At 46.8% G+C, this 23181-nt stretch overlaps 1 protein-coding gene across 4 annotated transcripts in view; it reads right to left on the bottom strand.

The window, feature by feature from the left end:
• KIF6 (kinesin family member 6) overlaps positions 1 to 23181 on the bottom strand; it is a 142287-nt gene that overhangs the window by 10982 nt on the left and 108124 nt on the right. For 3 of the 4 annotated variants that reach the window (XM_044286581.1, XM_044286582.1, XM_044286585.1), the window contains 5 exons: positions 11939 to 11989; positions 10710 to 10794; positions 10382 to 10517; positions 9182 to 9243; positions 2849 to 2920 (listed from right to left, as the gene is read on the bottom strand). In XM_044286581.1, the coding sequence (XP_044142516.1) occupies positions 2849 to 2920; positions 9182 to 9243; positions 10382 to 10517; positions 10710 to 10794; positions 11939 to 11989 (406 nt within the window). The remainder of the gene's footprint in view (positions 1 to 2848; positions 2921 to 9181; positions 9244 to 10381; positions 10518 to 10709; positions 10795 to 11938; positions 11990 to 23181) is intronic. The other variant, XM_044286584.1, reaches the window with a different exon arrangement.

Here is a 23181-nt window from a genome sequence, read left to right as displayed (position 1 = left end):
CAGCTTACAGGATGTCTGTATGACCTCTTCTGGTTAACTGCACTCACAGGTGATTCTATAGGCTGTGAGCAGAGTCAGATTTTAGCACAGAGTGAGATCTGTGCACTCGGGATGATGGGATTTAGGTTTAGTTGCAGATGATGGTACAGAGGTTTGGTTCCAGATGATGGGACTGAGGTTTGGTTCCAGAAGATGGAACTGAGGTTTGGGTCCAGAAGATGGAACTGAGGTTTGGCTCCAGATGATGGGATTGAGGTTTGGCTCCAGATGATGGGACTGAGGTTTGGTTCCAGAAGATGGGACAGAGGTTTGGTTCCAGAAGATGGGACAGAGGTTTGGTTCCAGAAGATGGGACTGTGGTTTGGTTCCGATGATAGGACTGTGGTTTAGTTCTGGATGATGGGACTAAGGTTTGGTTCTGGATGATGGGACTAAGGTTTGGTTCCGGATGATGGGACTGAGGTTTAGTTCCAGATGATGGTACTGAGGTTTGGCTCCGGATAATGGGACTGAGGTTTGGCTCCGGATGATGGGACTGAGGTTTGGTTCCAGAAGATGGGACCGAAGTTTAGTACCAGAGTCCAGACGATGGGACTGATGTTTGGTTCTGTATGATAGGACTGTGGATTAGTTCTGGAGGATGTGACTGAGCAACAGCCCCTTGTATCTCAGCTTACAGGATGTCTGTATGACCTCTTCTGGTTAACTGCACTCACAGGTGATTCTATAGGCTGTGAGCAGAGTCAGATTTTAGCACAGAGTGAGATCTGTGCACTCGGGATGATGGGATTTAGGTTTAGTTGCAGATGATGGTACAGAGGTTTGGTTCCAGATGATGGGACTGAGGTTTGGTTCCAGAAGATGGAACTGAGGTTTGGGTCCAGAAGATGGAACTGAGGTTTGGCTCCAGATGATGGGACTGAGGTTTGGTTCCAGAAGATGGGACAGAGGTTTGGTTCCAGAAGATGGGACAGAGGTTTGGTTCCAGAAGATGGGACAGAGGTTTGGTTCCGATGATAGGACTGTGGTTTAGTTCTGGATGATGGGACTAAGGTTTGGTTCTGGATGATGGGACTAAGGTTTGGTTCCGGATGATGGGACTGAGGTTTAGTTCCAGATGATGGTACTGAGGTTTGGCTCCGGATAATGGGACTGAGGTTTGGCTCCGGATGATGGGACTGAGGTTTGGCTCCGGATGATGGGACTGAGGTCTGGCTCTAGATGATGGGACTAAGTTTTGGTTCCAGATGATGGGACTGAGTTTTGGTTCCAGATGATGGGACTGAGTTTTGGTTCCAGATGATGGGACTGAGTTTTGGTTCCAGATGATGGGACTGAGTTTTGGTTCCAGATGATGGGACTGAGTTTTGGTTCCAGATGATGGGACTGAGTTTTGGTTCCAGATGATGGGACTGAGTTTTGGTTCCAGAGGATGGGACTGAGTTTTGGTTCCAGATGATGGGACTGAGTTTTGGTTCCAGATGATGGGACTGAGTTTTGGTTCCAGATGATGGGACTGAGTTTTGGTTCCAGAGGATGGGACTGAGTTTTGGTTCCAGAGGATGGGACTGAGTTTTGGTTCCAGATGATGGGACTGAGTTTTGGTTCCAGATGATGGGACTGAGTTTTGGTTCCAGATGATGGGACTGAGTTTTGGTTCCAGATGATGGGACTGAGTTTTGGTTCCAGATGATGGGACTGAGTTTTGGTTCCAGATGATGGGACTGAGTTTTGGTTCCAGATGATGGGACTGAGTTTTGGTTCCAGATGATGGGACTGAGTTTTGGTTCCAGATGATGGGACTGAGGTTTAGTTCAAGATGATGGGACTGAGGTTTAGTTCCAGAAGATGCAACCAAGGTTTGGATCCAGATGATGGGACTGAGGTTTGGTTGCGGAACATAGGACTGTGGATTAGTTCTGGATGATGGGACTGAGGCTTGGTTCCAGATGATAGGACTGAGGAACAGCCCCTTGTATCTCAGCTTATAGGAAGTTTGTATGACCTCTTCTGGTTAACTGCACTCACAGGTGATTCTATAGGCTGTGAGCAGAGTCAGATTTTTGAGCAGAGTGAGATCTGTGCACTTGGGATGATGGGACTGAGGTTTGGTTCCAGAAGATGGGACTGAGGTTTGGTTCCAGATGATGGGACTGAGGTTTGGTTCCAGATGATGGGACTGAGGTTTGGTTCCAGATGATGGGACTGAGGTTTGGTTCCAGATGATGGGACTGAGGTTTGGTTCCAGATGATGGGACTGAGGTTTGGTTCCAGATGATGGGACTGAGGTTTGGTTCCAGATGATGGGACTGAGGTTTGGTTCCAGATGATGGGACTGAGGTTTGGTTCCAGATGATGGGACTGAGGTTTGGTTCCAGATGATGGGACTGAGGTTTGGTTCCAGATGATGGGACTGAGGTTTGGTTCCAGATGATGGGACTGAGGTTTGGTTCCAGATGATGGGACTGAGGTTTGGTTCCAGATGATGGGACTGAGGTTTGACTCCAGATGATGGGACTGAAGTTTGACTCCAGATGATGGGACTGAAGTTTGACTCCAGAAGATGGAACTGAGGTTTGGCTCCAGATGATGGAACTGAGGTTTGGCTCCAGATGATGGGACTGAGGATTGGTTCCGGATGATGGGACTGAGGATTGGCTCCAGATGATGGGACTGAGGATTGGTTCCGGATGATGGGACTGAGGATTGGCTCTGGCCTCCACCTATTGACTCCATCACAGAAGGCGGAGTGGGCTTTGTTTAATGTGATATGTAACCCATGGATGGTGGCAGTAGAAAACCATGTTATCTGTGGGTACAGGGTAGAGGCAGTGGAGTCTGCTCTTACCTTTCGCCTGTCGCCGGCCTCTGGATGCTCCTGGGGCGGCTGCTGTTGGCTGGATCGGCATTATCTGAAATACTGTAGAAGGTGAAGAGTCAGAGGCTGAAAAGTGTGAAATTCCACATCTCGCGGGCGGAGTAAATAAGTGAGGACGTCTATGTGTCAGCAGAATCATTAGATTACTGATCCCCATGTACATTCCTATCAACTGTCTGCCTATAGCCTCCAGCTGCATCAGCACCTGCAGTACCTGACATTAGCCACTGGGTGGCAGGAGAGGTCCACTCTAATCTATAGATTACTCACTATTATCCCGGCCTCCCCTGTGCCTCACGTTTCCCTCCCGGGATGTTCAGAGTGTTGGAAAACCAAGGAGAGGGGTCACCCAGTAGCCCTGACGTCACCCCAGCTCCAGTCCGCAGCCTGTGGTGCAGGCTGAACTCCAGGCAGCGGGTCAAAGGGCTGTGGCTACAGCATAAGAATTATGAATGCAGCTCTGGATGCAACTGGAGTAAATGAATTGTGAAAGCAGCGCTGGAAGTGATTGGTGTATAAACATTATAAAAGCAGCTCTGCCTGTGGCTAGAGTATACAAATTATAAATGGTTTGTACAAGCTGTAAAATGCAGTTCTCAATTTAACTGGCACATAAGGGTAAGGAATGCAGCTCTGGATGTGCTTGGAGTATTATAGTAGTAAATCCAGATCTGGATGTGAACGGAGTATTACAATTACGAGCACAGCTTTACATAAAGGATTATTGACATTAAGGATGCAGCTTTGGATTTTACTGGATTTAAAGTACTATTGCTGCAGAGTTAGATGTAACTAGTGTAATATAATTATGAATTTCAGCTTTGGATGTGACCGGAGTATTAGAATTATAAATGCAGCTCTGTATACGAGCATTAGAATTATGAATGTAGCACTGGATGTGACAAGAGTATTAGAATTATAAATGCAGCTTGGATGTTACTGGACTATTGGTACTATCACTGAAACTTTATATGTAACTTGTGCAATAGAAATATTAATACAGCTTCAGATTTGTTCAGAGTATTAGAATTATTAATGCAGCTCTGGAAGTGACCAGAGTATTAGAATTATAATACAGCTTCAAATGTGTTCGGAGTATTAGAATTATTAATGCAGTTCTGGAAGTGACCAGGGTATTCGAATTATAATACAGCTTCAGATGTGACAGGAGTATAAGAATTATTAATGCAGCTTCATATGTGACCGGAGAATTAGTATTATAAATTCAGCTCTGGATGTGATCGGATGATTGTACTATGAATGCAGCTATGGATGTGGATGCGACTAGAGATTAGAATACTGAATGCAGTTTTGAATGAGACTATAGAATTCCAATACTGAATGCAGCTTTGGATGTTATTGGAGTATTACAATGCTAAATACAGCTTTTGATGCTACTAGAGTATTAGAATACTGAATGCAGAGTTAGATGTGATTTGAATATTAGAATTCCTAAATGCAGCTTTGGATGTGATTGGCGTATTAGAATACTGAATGCAGCTTTGGATGTGATTGGAGTATTAGAATACTGAATGCAGCTTTGGATGTGATTGGAGTATTAGAATACTGAATGCAGCTTTGGATGTGATTGGCGTATTAGAATACTGAATGCAGCTTTGGATGTGATTGGAGTATTAGAATACTGAATGCAGCTTTGGATGTGATTGGAGTATTAGAATACTGAATGCAGCTTTGGATGTGATTGGAGTATTAGAATACTGAATGCAGCTTTGGATGTGATTGGCGTATTAGAATACTGAATGCAGCTTTGGATGTGATTGGAGTATTAGAATACTGAATGCAGCTTTGGATGTGATTGGAGTATTAGAATACTGAATGCAGCTTTGGATGTGACCGGAGTATTAGAATTATAAATGCAGCTCTGTATACGAGCATTAGAATTATGAATGTAGCACTGGATGTGACAAGAGTATTAGAATTATAAATGCAGCTTGGATGTTACTGGACTATTGGTACTATCACTGAAACTTTATATGTAACTTGTGCAATAGAAATATTAATACAGCTTCAGATTTGTTCAGAGTATTAGAATTATTAATGCAGCTCTGGAAGTGACCAGAGTATTAGAATTATAATACAGCTTCAAATGTGTTCGGAGTATTAGAATTATTAATGCAGTTCTGGAAGTGACCAGGGTATTCGAATTATAATACAGCTTCAGATGTGACAGGAGTATAAGAATTATTAATGCAGCTTCATATGTGACCGGAGAATTAGTATTATAAATTCAGCTCTGGATGTGATCGGATGATTGTACTATGAATGCAGCTATGGATGTGGATGCGACTAGAGATTAGAATACTGAATGCAGTTTTGAATGAGACTATAGAATTCCAATACTGAATGCAGCTTTGGATGTTATTGGAGTATTACAATGCTAAATACAGCTTTTGATGCTACTAGAGTATTAGAATACTGAATGCAGAGTTAGATGTGATTTGAATATTAGAATTCCTAAATGCAGCTTTGGATGTGATTGGCGTATTAGAATACTGAATGCAGCTTTGGATGTGATTGGAGTATTAGAATAATGAATGCAGCTTTGGATGTGATTGGAGTATTAGAATACTGAATGCAGCTTTGGATGTGATTGGAGTATTAGAATACTGAATGCAGCTTTGGATGTGATTGGAGTATTAGAATACTGACTGCAGTGTGGATATCAGTGGAGTATGACTCAGGATGTAGCGCAGGTTCCAGCAGTGAGAGGCGAGGTTCAGATGTACAGCTCTGTACCCCGCGGCCTCAGTAGTACAGATAGTGATTCCTATGATGGAGGCAGATATACGAGACGCGAGGCCTGCCCACAACAGGCGAGCGGCCGCTGGCGGATTATATGGATAAAGCGTAAGGACGCTATGAAATGTTAGCTAATTAACACCACGGCTGGGAGCGAGCAGGAGCACTTTCCTGAGGAATCCCCCAGGCTCCGCTGAGGGTTGTACTCCACATCTGCTAAGCTCATCTGCTGTGGTGAGGCTGTATGCGGAGGTCGCTCTGCTATGAACATACCGCCACTATAATGGAAGCAGCAGATACGTAACATGGGAGAGAGCAGGATATAGGGGGGCTCATGGTCTACTCCCCCATAAAGGAGGTGCAGAGGGGCTCCCCAATGTCTACATGTCTCTGTACAAACAGGGAGAAGGACGTGCAAAGTCTAAGAAACTGCAGGATTCATGACGACACGCCCCATAAAATCCTCTGTGCTGCTGCTGCCGGGAATCCCCCGCCATGTGGTGACACCCCAACCCCTCATGTCCAAGAGTGGTAGCCATGTCAGTGCTCACCCCGCAATCCCAAAGAAAATAATGATACAGGGCACGGCGAACACCGCCAGAGGCTATGGGCACAGAATCATGGGCAACAAAAGCCCCAACCATCTAACAAGCCACACCCCTCTATAAAAAGTACTTACCTTTCCTATAGGTATGAAAGAATACCGCAAACTTAAACCGACACCGAAATAAGACTGATATAAAGACTGACTAGCCAAAGAACCGCCAAACACCCCCATCCGCCTCCCCCCGGTCATTCACTATTACGTAGTATTATAGCAGCTATATTCTTGTACATAGGAGGCAGTATTATAGTAGTTATATTCTTGCACATAGGAGGCAGTATTATAGTAGTTATATTCTTGCACATAGGAGCAGTATTATAGTAGTTATATTCTTGTACATAGGAGCAGTATTATAGTAGTTATATTCCTGTACATAGGAGCAGTATTATAGTAGTTATATTCTTGTACGTAGGAGGCAGTATTATAGTAGTTATATTCTTGCACATAGGAGCAGTATTATAGTAGTTATATTCTTGTACATAGGAGCAGTATTATAGTAGTTATAGTCTTGTACATAGGAGCAGTATTATAGTAGTTATATTCTTGTACATAGGAGCAGTATTATAGTAGTTATATTCTTGTACATAGGAGCAGTATTATAGTAGTTATATTCTTGTACATAGGAGCAGTATTATAGTAGTTATATTCTTGTGCATAGGAGCAGTATTATAGTAGTTATATTCTTGTACATAGCAGGCAGTATTATAGTAGTTATATTCTTGTACATAGGAGCAGTATTATAGTAGTTATATTCCTGTACATAGGAGGCAGTATTATAGTAGTTATATTCTTGTATATAGGAGGCAGTATTATAGTAGTTATATTCTTGTACATAGGAGCAGTATTATAGTAGTTATATTCTTGTACATAGGAGCAGTATTATAGTAGTTATATTCTTGTACATAGGAGCAGTATTATAGCAGTTATATTCTTGTACATAGGAGCAGTATTATAGTAGTTATATTCTTGTACATAGGAGCAGTATTATAGTAGTTATATTCTTGTACATAGGAGCAGTATTATAGTAGTTATATTCTTGTGCATAGGTGCAGTATTATAGTAGTTATATTCTTGTACATAGGAGCAGTATTATAGTAGTTATGTTCTTGTACATAGGAGCAGTATTATAGTAGTTATATTCTTGTACATAGGAGCAGTATTATAGTAGTTATATTCTTGTACATAGGAGCAGTATTATAGTAGTTATATTCTTGTACATAGGAGGCAGTATTATAGTAGTTATATTCTTGTACATAGGAGCAGTATTATAGTAGGTATATTCTTGTACATAGGAGGCAGTATTATAGTAGTTATATTCTTGTACATAGGAGCAGTATTATAGTAGTTATATTCTTGTACATAGGAGCAGTATTATAGTAGTTATATTCTTGTACATAGGAGCAGTATTATAGTAGTTATATTCTTGTACATAGGAGCAGTATTATAGTAGTTATATTCTTGTACATAGGAGCAGTATTATAGTAGTTATATTCTTGTACATAGGAGCAGTATTATAGTAGTTATATTCTTGTACATAGGAGCAGTATTATAGTAGTTATATTCTTGTACATAGGAGGCAGTATTATAGTAGTTATATTCTTGTACATAGGAGCAGTATTATAGTAGTTATATTCTTGTACATAGGAGGCAGTATTATAGTAGTTATATTCTTGTACATAGGAGGCAGTATTATAGTAGTTATATTCTTGTACATAGGAGCAGTATATAGTAGTTATATTCTTGTACATAGGAGCAGTATTATAGTAGTTATATTCTTGTACATAGGAGCAGTATTATAGTAGTTATATTCTTGTACATAGGAGCAGTATTATAGTAGTTATATTCTTGTACATAGGAGCAGTATTATAGTAGTTATATTCTTGTACATAGGAGCAGTATTATAGTAGTTAATTCTTGTACATAGGAGCAGTATTATAGTAGTTATATTCTTGTACATAGGAGCAGTATTATAGTAGTTATATTCTTGTACATAGGAGCAGTATTATAGTAGTTATATTCTTGTACATAGGAGCAGTATTATAGTAGTTATATTCTTGTACATAGGAGCAGTATTATAGTAGTTATATTCTTGTACATAGGAGCAGTATAGTAGTTATATTCTGTACATAGGAGCAGTATTATAGTAGTTATATTCTTGTACATAGGAGCAGTATTATAGTAGTTATATTCTTGTACATAGGAGGGAGTATTATAGTAGTTATATTCTTGTACATAGGAGGCAGTATTATAGTAGTTATATTCTTGTACATAGGAGCAGTATTATAGTAGTTATATTCTTGTACATAGGAGCAGTATTATAGTAGTTATATTCTTGTACATAGGAGCAGTATTATAGTAGTTATATTCTTGTACATGGTGGATATGATTATAGTTGTTATACTCTAGTGAGGTATTTAGTTATGTGCAAAGGTCAAGGTTTTATATTTTATTTTACTTGTCAAATTATTAATTACTTCCAGCTGCTCGGTTCTCCTCACTAGTTCCGAGTGTCAAAAGGTCTTTATAATGAAGCGTTGCAGAATTGTGGACAAGAGATTTGCAGGCTGTGGTGGAAACAGCTGCCGCTATCCATATAGAGTATGACTGGGCATGGATGTAGACGCTGGCACCATGAGAAGTTGCACCCGCTGTGCCATTTCATCCTTCTGTATAATATGGATTTAAGGGCCAAGAGAGAAAATGTGCAGGTTTATCACTATTGATAAAAGCAGAGCTGGTGATAAGTTTATAACAATTATTGTGATGAATTTATTTCCAAGAACGAGGAACTAAATCCTGAATGGGACCAGGACCACAGGCGCCGGGGGAGGGGGGCTTTGATGGTACTGTTAATACTGTCATAGGTGGTCCAACACTTTGGCATTATTCTACTAATAGCCGTTATGGCTGGTTGCAGGTGATGAACGCTGCTGTGTTACCTGTGTACGTGCTGCAAGAGAGGTGACTGAACGCTGCGCACGTCTACGTCTGGCGGATTCTGCTGGAAGAGAAGAAAGATGATAAAACAATCAGTTACTAGGAGTCGTCTGATGGATAAGGCAGCACAGGGTCCACCTCGTCTGCCTGATGTCCTAAGACGTGTGCTTATCTCCGGTGCGGTTAAAGGGGTTTTCTGAGATTTAAATACTGATCTCCTATTCTCTGGATAGGTCATCAGTATCTGATCGTTGGGGGTCCGACACCCAGGCAGCGGCGCTCGCAGTAGCCCAGCGATGTCATCATAAATCGGTCACGTGGCCTCGGAGCGGCTCAGCCCCATTGTAATGAATGGAGGTGAGCGCGATACCAAGCACGGCCGCTATACAATGTACGGCGCTGTACTTGGTGAGCACGGAGAAGGCCACGGCGCTCACAGGAGCACCAATGCCTTATCAATCAGCTGATCGGTGGGGGTCCTGGGTGTCGGACCCCCACCGATCACATACTGATGACCTGTGGGAAAAAAATAAAAATAAATCGCAGATTGCAGCTCAAAGGACCAATGCGCCGCCATCTGCGCCATAAATACGCCTGGATAATAATCGACCCCCTAAGTTCTATAAGTCTCTCCTGATATGTTTTATGCTTCAGACCCTCCGTTTCTGTAGCCTCCTCTATATAGGTGTTGTCTCCACAACTGAGCCCAGTATTCCAGAAGTGGTCTCACTAGTCTATGCAGCGTGGAGATACAAAACACAGAGGAACCGAGATCAGCGGTGACATCACTGAGAATGCAGCCTATCTATTCACCAGAGATCAGCGGTGACATCACTGAGAATGCAGCCTATCTATTCACCAGAGATCAGCAGTGACATCACTGAGAATACAGCCTATCCATCACTAGAGATCAGCGGTGACATCACTGAGAATGCAACCTATCCATTACTGCAGATCAGCGGTGACATCACTGAGAATGCCACCTAGCAATCACTAGAGATCAGCGGTGACATCACTGAGAATGCCACCTAGCCATCACTAGAGATCAGCGGTGACATCACTGAGAATGCAACCTATCCATTACTGCAGATCAGCGGTGACATCACTGAGAATGCAACCTATCCATCACTAGAGATCAGCGGTGACATCTCCCGATGCAGATGACCGTCACTTTGTCAGGAGCTGATGACGTCATGCTGTACCTGTAGGTCCGCGGCCTCCTGGGACCACCAGTCCTCAAAGTCTTTCTGCAGTTTCACCTTGGCCTTCTCCAGCAGAAGCTGCAGGTGTTCGATCTCCGTCTTAAGGCTTTTGAGTCGACTGAAGAGGGTTTTATACCTAAGATATAATGGGGATACACAGTGTCATGGGAATAAGGCCGGTTATAACCTGTCGCAGCAGTAATGATGGGGGGAGTAGTACTGGTTCAGCAGGTCTAAACCAGTACCCCCCATCATACATGTCTTATTCAGCAGGCAGGTGTCTTGTTTAGGTCCCCATCCCTACACCCCTCCCCCCACACCCGCATACCGCTTCTTCTCCGCTTCCATCTGCTCCCGCAGCTCTTCCTCTGCCGGATCGTACTTGTTTGCGTCTTCGTAGGAGCTGGAAACACCTAGAGGATATTTACAAGATGATAAATGCTGACAGCAGTGGCAGCGGGGGTCACCTGACAGCGGTGGTCACCTGACAGCGGTGGCAGCGGGGGTCACCTGACAGCGGTGGCAGCGGGGGTCACCTGACAGCGGTGCAGCGGGGGTCACCTGACAGCGGTGGTCACCTGACAGCGGTGGCAGCGGGGGTCACCTGGCAGCGGGGGTCACCTGACAGCGGTGGCAGCGGGGGTCACCTGACAGCGGTGGCAGCGGGGGTCACCTGACAGCGGTGGCAGCGGGGGTCACCTGACAGCGGTGGCAGCGGGGTAGATTCTTTAGGTGGCAACTTATTTCCTCTCAACAAAAGGCTCAGACTTTGCAGTTCAACCTGCCTGACCTTCCTTGCCCCAGATATCTGCAGTTGGGAGACCCCCGTACACATTAGCTGGTCAGCAGGTCCCGCTGAAATCAGCAGATTCAGCCAACATTCATCTAATGTGTATGACCAGCTTTACAGGCAATGCCCCCTGGGATTAAGTATGCAGCTCTCCTCCAGAAGGCAGAGAACTGTCCCTCTAGTGCCACCTATAGGTAGCTGCCCTGTAGGTCAGTGACCCTTTCCCGGGCCTTGGAATGTGACTAGTGATATCGCCAGACCAGAAGCTAGTCTCTAGCCAGCTGCTCCTCATCAGTACAGGACAGGGTTTGGCCGGATGAGAGGACCTGCAGCAGCTACACTATCCTGATCGCTGCAAGGACAAACCAGCACCTTCCAAGGACTTCTCAGCCAACCAGAACCCTGCCCTGTCCTGACGAGGAGCAAAAACTCAGAAACAGCTCTGTACAGATAGGGTCTGTGATCTGGAGGATATCCCTCGTCATCTCTCTAGGCTCCAGCTACCTACCGGGGGCACTAGAGCAGGGATCAGCAACCTCCGACACTCCAACTGTGGTGAAACTATGACTCCCAACATCCACACTTGCTTGGCTGTTATCTAGACTCACATAGAACTGAATGGAGCATGCTGAGAATTGTAGTTCCATAACAGCTGGCGTGCCGGAGGTTGCTGACCCTTGCAGATGTAGGAAGGGATTCATGTGAGGGAATGATGGCGGCCCCAAAGCTTGAGCCTCACATGAGGTGTGGTGTCTCCTGTACCTTACCTAGTGCCGCCTGCTGCATTCTCCGCTGCTCTACCGCCGCCTTCAGATGATCTGCCATGGGAGACACAGAAGAAACAATTACTCGCAGAAGATGAGGATCCCCCATTTTTCACAGTACAACACACCCCAACAAGAAATCCAGGGACACCAGACCCAGGGCCGTCTTTAATATTGATTGTACCGTGGGCGGAAATTTACTTGGGCCCCCTGGATCCCGCCTTCCCACACCTTAGCAGGCAATCACGGCCTCCACCACAACACACACACAAAACATCCACACACCAGGTAGAGTCCAGTGAATTACTGTAAATACTTCCAGTTCTGAAGACTCCAGCGGCTCAGGATCAGTGCTCTGGGCAGCTGGGCTCAGGCTGGAAGTGGGCACCGCTCTGCAGGAAGGAGACCAGGGCTCGGCTCACCCTAGTGTTACAGTGCACCCCAGCACCCCACAGTATGCAGTATAGCACCCTATAGTATACAGCACCACACAGTATGCAGTATAGCACCCTATAGTATATAGCAACCCACAGTATGCAGTATAGCACCCTATAGTATACAACACCACACAGTATGCAGTATAGCACCTTATAGTATACAGCACCACACAGTATGCAGTACCCCACAGTATATAGTAGAGCAGTATAGCAGCCCACAGTATACAGTAGAGCAGTATAGCACCTCACCATATACAGCACCCCAAACTATATATGATACAGCCCCCCACACTATACAGCCCCCACACTATACAGTACAGCAGTATAGCACTCCACAATATACAGCACCCACAGTATACAGCCCCTACACTAAATAGTAGAGCAGTATAGCAGCCCACAATATACAGCACCCACAGTATACATTACAGCAGTATAGCACTCCACAATATACAGCACATACAGTATACAGCCCCCCACAGTATACAGTACAGAAGTATAGCACTCCACAATATACAGCACCCACAGTATACAGTATACAGCCCCCCACAGTATACAGTACAGAAGTATAGCACTCCACAATATACAGCACCCACAGTATACAGTATACAGTCCTCCACACTATACAGCACCCCACTATACAGTAGTTTACAGTATATTAGCATAACAGCCCCTGTCACCTTTTTCTGATGTAATCTTCACAAAAAAAGCTCCACAGTTAAGGCAAACTTCTACAGCAACACTCCTGGTAGAAAGGACCTTGATGACCTCATAGCCATGTGACCAGTAATATTGCTAGGTTACTGGTCACATGGTGATGATGTCATCTAAGGTCCTAGAGAATCACAGCTCCCACAGTACGCTGCCTGGAGTGCCAGCAGGCAAGGCATGGCAGCACTCCCTGTGTAGCTGACAGCCGGGGCAGTGGCTAGGAGGGCTCAAGAGGCAGCTGGGCCCCTCAGGAGCAACTGGGCCCGGGGCAGCTGCCCCTTTTGCCCCTTGTTAAAGACGGCCCTGACCAGACCCCCCCTGAGCCGACCATCCAGGGTCCTCCTGAATATGAATGTATTTGTGCAGAAATCTTCCCTTCCTCTATCATATCGCCGCAGTGAGCTCTGGCTGACCACTTCGATGGGAACTATGATGTTCACCATACTGGTTGTCACCCAGCTTTTTTCAGGAACAGATGTAACTAATAAACAAAAGAAAACACGACAGACGATCTACAAAGGACGTTTAGGTCACATTTACACATTTTGGATCTCACATGGATTTTGGCACCAATTCTGCTCTTAAATCCGCATTAAGATGAATGAGAAAATAAAAAAAATGCCTTAAAGGCTATGGTCACCTTTGGGGGATTTTTTTATTTTTATTATTGAATTGTACTCATTTTGGGTAAAAATATTTATATATATATATATATATATATATATATATATATATATATATATTCTTTTTTTTTTGTGTACAGACAGAGCTGAGATGCTCCACTAGCTGCCTGTGGATTTTTTGTCTTTTCCGTCATCTGGGGAGCAGAAGGACTCCTTATCTCTGCTCTCTGACATTGTAAACACTCATTATAGCTCAGTTCTTATCTTACTGATAACAATGTGGCCTAAATAGGTCTTTAAGACCTCTCAGTAGTTTAGAGAAGAGGGTTATTAGATGACCCGCAGAAGGTGAAGTTTAAAGTTACACAGTTAGAAAAACAGTTAACCCTTTGTGATAGAACAGCTCAATATTTTTGTTTATTAAAGGCCAATTAAAAATATGATTTTTAGCCAAAAATTAGTAAAATGCAATCATAAACAAATTTCCTCCAAATGTGTACATAGCCTTAAGGAGCCCAAAGCCTTAAGGTTATAGATACCTTTGGGGTATTTTTATTATTATTGCATTGTACTCATAATGAGCTAAAAAAAATAATTTTCAATTAGTCTTTATTAAAAATGTTGAGCCCCTTTCTCTGTACAGTCTTGAGGTTCTCTAGTACCAGGATTTGTACTGTTTCCCGTCAGGCAGCTCAGCTGACAGGCTCCTTATCTCTGACCTCCTAAACAAATCACTATAGCTCAGTTCTTTTCTTACTGATAAGAATGAGGCTTAAGGGCTGTTTTAATAAAGACCAATTGAAAAATGTTTAGCCCAAAATTAGTAAAATGCAATCATAAAAGAAAAAAAATTGCCCAAGAAGGTGTACATAGCCTTTAAAGAGAACTTTCAGATTCACTATATCAGCACCATCAGGAGATGACATCATGGAAGTGCATGAGCTGGGAGACGCCAGTGATCATGTAGATGACAGGGTGCTGCAGAGATTTTCCTTTGTGTCCCATCTATGTAGGAATCCCTTACAGACGTTGACCACCTGCCCAGAGCTCAGGACCCGCCAGTCATTGCTGCTGCTGTGCCGCTCGTCTGACCAGCCACCCTACCCTCGTGTGATGGACACAGAAGCAGTTATGGGAAAGACATATGTGGGTTTTAGTAGATTGCGGTCTGACTCCTGGGCCCCCCATGTTTGGTCACTGCTTTATCTACAGTAACTCCTCTCCACCACAACTGATGGGGAAGGAATGGCCGAAGGTACGTCTGCTGCCTACTGCTGAAAGACCTGCTTGAGAGGGGGTCCTATCAGAGAGGGTTCTCACTATTCAATACAGAGTTCTGTGTGTCTAAACTGATTTTTTAGGGGCCATTTTCCAGTTCCTAGAAATGGAATTAATAGATTTTTTTGCATTGTTGTGGCCACATTTGGGATACGAATGTCTAAATGTAAGTACAATTCATGATTGAAGAAGCTGACCCCCTCCCCTTGAATATCTGTGAAGCGGAGTATGACTCCCCCACATTGTCCTTTATACCCGATTCTCCTCATTACTATGTCCCTTGTATTGACGGAATGATGATGTCATTGCCCCGTTACCTGTACGTGAACTATAACCTGACGGCTCTGAGGCTCTAATGACTGCGCTGGTCCGGAGCCATAGCAGCTGCGCCAAGGCGTCCGTCTTCGGCCAGGCAGCTTTTATTGGGGGGATTAAGGTGCAGGAGATGTGGTCCCAGAAGTAAAGTACAGGCTGAATAATAGAAGGAGAGGCGATAAGTGAAGATGAAACCTGCCTGTACTGCGCTCCTGTCCCGGGGTGACATACGTGTAGACGGCAGAGGGCCCCAGTGCAAGGCCAGTGTATGAGCCCCTGCTCTCTGTGCTGCAGTTTCTGGGATTTTACGTGAACGCACGCTCGGCTTAGCTCCACTGAATAGATCAGGCTCGCGCTGCGGCTTTGTGAGGAGTCTACGCGATAACTGCGCCAATAATGGACCTGTAAATTAAACCACGTGGCTAAAATCCTCGGCTTCATGGGAGGCAGTTTCAGTACAGATTTGGCCTGGTTATCGGTACAGAAACAGTGCTAAAACCTACGCCCAAAATCCTCCTCCTGAACATACCCTTACTGCCCACTGAGGCCTGTACAACCACGTGGTACTGGAACGCAGTGCGACCACGTCACAAGCGCCACAGTACAGCGCTGTGTGGTCGTACCATAAACAGTGTTATTAAGCCCGCTGCAGCCACACGGTCCTCGTATGCAGCACGGCGACGTCACAAGCCCCCACGAACCGCACCGCTGTACCCTAATTGTCAACCTTAGATGAGAATCATTAGTATAGATCAGGGATGCTCAACCTGGGGCCCTCCAGCTGTTGTCTACTCTGTGGGGCCCCGGCTGTACAGGTCACACATATGGTCTATATCTGCTCTGTGGGGCCCCGGCTGTACAGGTCACACATATGGTCTATATCTGCTCTGTGGGGTCCCGGCTGTACAGGTCACACATATGGTCTATATCTGCTCTGCGGGGCCCCGGCTGTACAGGTCACACATATGGTCTATATCTGCTCTGCGGGGCCCCGGCTGTACAGGTCACACATATGGTCTATATCTGCTCTTGCGGGGCCCCGGCTGTACAGGTCACACATATGGTCTATATCTGCTCTGCGGGGCCCTGGCAGTACAGGTTACATATACAGTATATATCTACTCTGCGGGGCCCCGGCTGTACAGGTTACAAATACGGTATATATATCTCGTCTGCAGGGCCCCTGCCGTACAGGTTACACATACGGGATATATCTCCTCTGCGGGTCCCCGGCTGCACAGGTTACATATACAATATATATCTGCTCTGTGGGGCCCCGGCTGTAAAGGTTACACATACGGTATATATCTGCTCTGTGGGGCCCCGGCTGTACAGGTTACATATACAATATACAGGTCCTTCTCAAAAAAAATTAGCATATTGTGATAAAGTTCATTATTTTCTGTAATTACTGATAAACATTAGACTTTCATATATTTTAGATTCATTACACACCAACTGAAGTAGTCCAAGCCTTTTATTGTTTTAATATTGATGATTTTGGCCACAGCTCATGAAAACCCCAAATTCCTATCTCTAAAAATTAGCATATTTCATCCGACCAATAAAAGAAAAGTGTTTTTAATACAAAAAAAGTAAACCTTCAAATAATTATGTTCAGTTCTGCACTCAATACTTGGTCGGGAATCCTTTTGCAGAAATGACGGCTTCAATGCGGCGTGGCATGGAGGCAACTCAGCCTGTGGCAACTGCTGAGGTGTTATGGAGGCCCAGAGATGCTTCAATGCGGCGTGGCATGGAGGCAATCAAGCCTGTGGCACTGGCGGAGGTGTTATGGAGGCCCAGAGGCTTCAATGCGGCGTGGCATGGAGGCAATCAGCCTGTGGCACTGCTGAGGTGTATATGGAGGGCCCAGGAGGCCTTCAAATGCGGCGTGGCATGGAGGCAATCAGGCGCTGGTGGCACTGGCGGAGGATGTTTATGGAGTCCCAGGAGGCTTCGATAGCGGCGTGGCATGGAGGCAATCAGCCTGTGGCACTGCTGAGGTGTGTATTGGATGCGCCAGGAGGCATTCAATGCGGCGTGGCATGGAGGCCAATCAGCCTGTGGCACTGCGAAGGTGTTATGGAGGCCCAGGAGGCTTCAATAGCTGCGTGGCATGTGAGGCCATCAGCCTGTGTGCACTGCTGAGTGTGTGATGGCGGGCCCAGGAGGCTTCAATGCGGCGTGGCATGGAGGCAATCAGCCTGTGGCACTGCTGAGGTGTTATGGAGGCCCAGGAGCTTCAATGCGGCGTGGCATGGAGGCAATCAGCCTGTGGCACTGCTGAGGTGTTATGGAGGCCCAGGAGGCTTCAATGCGGCGTGGCATGGAGGCAATCAGCCTGTGGCACTGCTGAGGTGTTATGGAGGCCCAGGAGCTTCAATGCGGCGTGGCATGGAGGCAATCAGCCTGTGGCACTGCTGAGGTGTTATGGAGGCCCAGGAGCTTCGATAGCGGCCTTAAGCTCATCCAGAGTGTTGGGTCTTGCGTCTCTCAACTTTCTCTTCCCAATATCCCACAGATTCTCTATGGGGTTCAGGTCAGGAGAGTTGGCAGGCCAATTGAGCCCAGTAATACCATGGTCAGTAAACCATTACCAGTGGTGTTGGCGCTGTGAGCAGGTGCCAGGTCGTGCTGAAAAATGACATCTTCATCTCCATAAAGCTTTTCAGCAGATGGAAGCATGAAGTGCTCCACAATCTCCTGATAGCGGCTGCATTGACCCTGCCCTTGATAAAACACAGTGGACCAACACCAGCAGCTGACATGGCCGCCCACCATCACTGACTGTGGGGACTGACACTGGACTTCAGGCATTTTGGCATTTCCCTCTCCCCAGTCTTCCTCCAGACTCTGGCACCTTGATTTCCGAATGACATGCAACAGTCCAGTGCTGCTTCTCTGTAGCCCAGGTCAGGCGCTTCTGCCGCTGTTTCTGGGGAATGCGGCACCTGTAGCCCATTTCCTGCACACGCCTGTACACGGGGGCTCTGGATGTTTCTACTCCAGACTCAGTCCACTGCTTCCGCAGGTCCCCCAAGGTCTGGAATCGGTCCTTCTCCACAATCTTCCTCAGGGTCCGGTCACCTCTTCTCGTTGTGCAGCGTTTTCTGCCACACTTTTTCCTTCCCACAGACTTCCCACTGAGGGCCTTGATACAGCGCTCTGGGAACAGCCTATTCCTTCAGACATGTCTCTCTGTGTCTTACCCTCTTGCTTGAGGGGTCAATGATGGCCTTCTGGACAGCAGTCAGGTCGGCAGTCTTACCCATGATTGCCGTTTTCAGTAAAGGACCTGTATATCTGCTCTGCGGGGACAGGAACATAGCTGGGTACAGGACATAGTGGTAGGATAATTATCTGCAGGGCCCCGGCTGTACAGGTTACACATACGGGATATATCTCCTCTGCGGGGCCCCTGCCGTACAGGTTACACATACGGTATATATCTGCTCTGCGGGGCCCCGGCTGTACATGTTACACATACGGTATATATCTCGTCTGCAGGGCCCCGGCTGTACAGGTTACACATACGGGATATATCTCCTCTGCGGGTCCCCAGCTGTACAGGTTACATATACAATATATATCTGCTCTGTGGGGCCCCGGCTGTACAGGTTACACATACGGTATATATCTCCTCTGCGGGGCCCCGGCTGTACAGGTTACACATACGGGATATATCTCCTCTGCGGGTCCCCAGCTGTACAGGTTACATATACATATATATCTGCTCTGTGGGGCCCCGGCTGTACAGGTTACACATACGGTATATATCTCCTCTGCGGGGCCCCGGCTGTACAGGTTACACATACGGGATATATCTCCTCTGCGGGGCCCCGGCTGTACAGGTTACACATACAGGATATATCTCCTCTGCGGGGCCCCTGCCGTACAGGTTACACATACGGGATATATCTCCTCTGCGGGTCCCCAGCTGTACAGGTTACATATACAGTATATATCTCCTCTGTGGGGCCCCGGCTGTACAGGTTACACATACGGTATATATCTGCTCTGTGGGGCCCCGGCTGTACAGGTTACACATACGGTATATATCTCCTCTGCGGGGCCCCGGCTGTACAGGTTACACATACGGTATATATCTGCTCTGCGGGGCCCCGGCTGTACAGGTTACACATACGGTATATATCTCCTCTGCGGGGCCCCGGCTGTACAGGTTACATACAGACAGACATAATGTATGTGACTATTGATAAGACCAGCACCTCATCCGGAAACCAAGTGTCTCCCCCCGGCGCCTCGAGACAGGGGCGATCTGATTAATATCCAGGAATGCAGAAAATGAGACGCTGATATACACAACATGAAAGCAATGAGAGGAAACCAGCGCGGACGTTCAGCCTCCTGGGAAAGCTGGGTGCATAGCCCTGTGGGGGCAGCGATGGCGGCCATATTGCCAGCTTTCCATATGACAGAATAGGAAAAAAACTCAAGGGACGGGAAGATTTCATGTCCCCCCTTAAAGGTGCAGCAGGATGAGTGAGGTCCATAGAGGCGCTGCCAGCGACAGGTTCCCTTTAAGTCCAGCTGTACGGCTCACATAGCAGCAGCTTCTGCGCAGTGACTGCCCCTCCCCCAGCGCAGCGTCCTCCTATCGTTCCAGCTCTGCTGCTATTTGCTTTTCTGCTTTTAATAAGTGTTTGACTGTAATTTTATAGTAAAATAATATTTTTCCACAGTTTATCCTTCATGCAGCGCTGAGAGGCTGACTGATGGGCCCCCACCAGAGGGGCGAGCCACTGCCAAACGCTGAGCGTGCCAGCAGGTCTTCTGGTATACGACCGGGCCCCAGAGTCTTCCCTGTCCTGCTGGATTATCAGTCCCTGGACTACTGGATGAGGATGCTGCACCCCCGACCTCCAACCTCTGGTGGAAAGTGGGGGCCCAGCAGGACCCGAGAAGGCCACAACTCAACATGAGAACCAGACACAGCCGCCTGTGTAAAAGCGGCACTGATCATGGGGGGGGTCCCAGGAGTTGGACCCCCACAGATTACACACACAGGACCCTTCCTCTCCACTCCTCCCAGGAGTCTTGTCGCTGCAGGGATATTCCTTCCATGAGCTGCATTCTCAGGAGGGGGCGTCCATCGTTCTCAGGACATCAGCCACTTCTTGGTTTGAGGTCACTTGATGTAGAGTGATTTTCTTCCTCCAGAGGGGACTCTGGTGCCCCCTCATGATTGGTGGAGGTCCCAGTGGTCAAATACTTAGCAGGGGATGGTAGCTTATCTCCTGATCCTTATCCTGTGCATGGGTGATAAGTTCTTATGGTGGGACAAGCCCTTTAAGTCTCAGGCTGGCTCCTTCAGCCGATAGACCGCTCTTCCGACCAACCAACACACATGCACGCTGGGCTTAGCCAAGCATCAATGGATTTCCAGTAGGGAGAAAGCTGCTGGGAGATACCTCTGGGGCTGATCGCCCATGAAGATGATCGGGTGAGTATAGCCAGCATCACCCTGATCCCCGCCACCAGGCTTGATGTGTGGCCATTAACCGGGTCAGGCAGTAGACATCTCTAGAGATCGAAGATCTTTCACAGAACAATCATTTGGGTATTGGGTGAAAAATTCTTGGCAGACAATGACATCTGTCATCGGACGGCTTAACCAATCATTTGTTGGTAAATCCCCCACTGACGACACATGACCGCTAAAGCCAGGTCATTGGTTGCAGTGGAGAACTGTGACCCTGTCCATGAAGGAAGTTTACAGGATGGGGACCAGAAGACCGCTGAAGAGAACCAGAAGGAAACAGCAGGGAGTAGGTGTCTGAGGTTTTCAACAGGTACAACGCGCTGCAACAAGAGTCTGCTAAGAGCAGCAAAGCGGGACAACTCCTTTAAGATGCCCAAACACTTCGGCTGACAGCTATCTTTACAGCTCCGCCATACACATAGATGATCAGATCGACCAAGGGTGTGTGCGTTCAATGAAGAGAGTCTCCTCTGTCCACCTCCAAGCTCCTGTGTTTAAATCAATGAAGAGAGGAGAACAGTTACTGCAAGACTCCTCTGTTCCCCTCCAGACTTCTCTGTCCCCTGTAGACTCCTCTGTCTAAACCAGTCACCTCTGTCCTCCTCCAGTCACCTCTGTCCCCCTCCAGACTCCTCTGTCCCCCTCCAGACTCCTCTGTCTAAAACAGTCACCTCTGTCCCCCTCCAGACTCCTCTGTCCCCCTCCAGACTCCTCTGTCCAAACCAGCCACCTCTGTCCCCTCCAGACTCCTCTGTCCCTCTCCAGACTCCTCTGTTCCCCTCCAGACTCCTCTGTTCCCTGTAGACTCCTCTGTCTAAACCAGTCACCTCTGTTCCCCTCCAGACTCCTCTGTCCCCCTCCAGACTCCTCTGTCCCCCTCCATTCTCCTCTGTCCCCCTCCATTTCTCCTCTGTCCCCCTCCATTCTCCTCTGTCCCCCTCCATTCTCCTCTGTCCCCTCCAGACTTATCTCACGGAAGAAGAAAAGGTTGGGCTTTAACATTCAACAATAAGGGGCTTGACCCTCATCTCCCCCACATAATCTGATGGGGGTAGTTGCTCTCCATCCACCTTGGACCATCAGACAGTACTGCTGAAAAGTGTGGATTCACCAATAACAGACTAATGTGTATAAGGGGCCTGCAATTGGTGACAATGGCGCACACTGTACGAAGAACTTGGTGCAACACGTCTTCCATGTGCAGCACCAAAAACAGCGCCTCCTGGTAAGAGATGAGCCATCGATCCAGACACTCTTCAAAAGGAAGCCGTAGACCGCACAGTAACTTGGCGCCTGTCACATTCTGCTCTCTTTGGTGGCGCCCTTTGCTTAGTAAATCCCCCGTTGGGTTGTCTTCTCACGGTGGACGGGCATGCTGACATTTCTGGATCTTCTCTATTGTAGATGGGCCAGGTTAGGTTTCTGTGTACTACATAGTACCGCCTATAGTCACCAAGTACTAATGCCGAAAAACACCTGCATACATATAAGCGTCATGTAGTGTCCTAATAAATAATGGTGCCATGCACAAAAGACGCTGACCGCACAGTAAATTAGTAGAGGCGCCATGCCGAGCACACATAGTGCCATACGGTGGATACAGAGTGGATGTCCTCGGCATGGCGAGCGCTGCGTTACGACACATCATGTCTGCATCCCTAGGATGTAACACGACAAGATCAGCGGTCAGGACGCCAGCGGCAGTCACAGAGTGGGCGCAGCCGCAGACCCCACCATTACTGCAGTGGAACAAGCTCCTGGAAATGTTCAGTAGTAGAACTAACGAGCTGATAGAAAAACACCGCAAGCTCGTTAAACGCTGGCGTCGTCGCCAGGGCTTTTCCTGGACTTGCTGAAGGAATGCAGAGCGCCGACACTTCCACTATTTACACTGCCGAGCTTTGGAACACCCGGACCCTGCGTCCAGCAGAGCACCACATACGGCACACCTCGGGCTATATGCATTACTTACCAGAAAGGCAGGACAGGAGGGGACTACTTCATGGATGATGGTCATAGTGGCCACCTAAAACTGCCACTAGGGGGAGCTCAGTGCATACCGCCCCCACTGAGCTCAACACTAGCTGTACGAATACAGAGAGCGCCTCCTAGTGGTGACTGCAGATAGAGTCCAGAGCCCCTGTGCAGATATATAATGGGCGCAAGACACAAACCTGAACACAGGGGGGAGGTATGTGGCGGCATGTCTAGTGGGGTCTATAGGAAGCTGCTTTACTGCGTTACTGCCAAATCAGTGGTGTTACATAGGACTGCAGGTGACATCTCCTACATTATCTGTACACAGAATTATCACTATGTTATCTGTGGTGTTACATAGGACTGCAGGTGACATCTACTATATTAACTGTACACAGAATT

This window comes from Bufo gargarizans, chromosome 3, assembly GCF_014858855.1.
Source record: "Bufo gargarizans isolate SCDJY-AF-19 chromosome 3, ASM1485885v1, whole genome shotgun sequence".
NCBI classification, from domain to species: Eukaryota; Metazoa; Chordata; class Amphibia; order Anura; family Bufonidae; genus Bufo; species Bufo gargarizans.
Note: the sequence above shows the minus strand (reverse complement) of the source record. Positions and strands in the feature narration are given on the sequence as shown.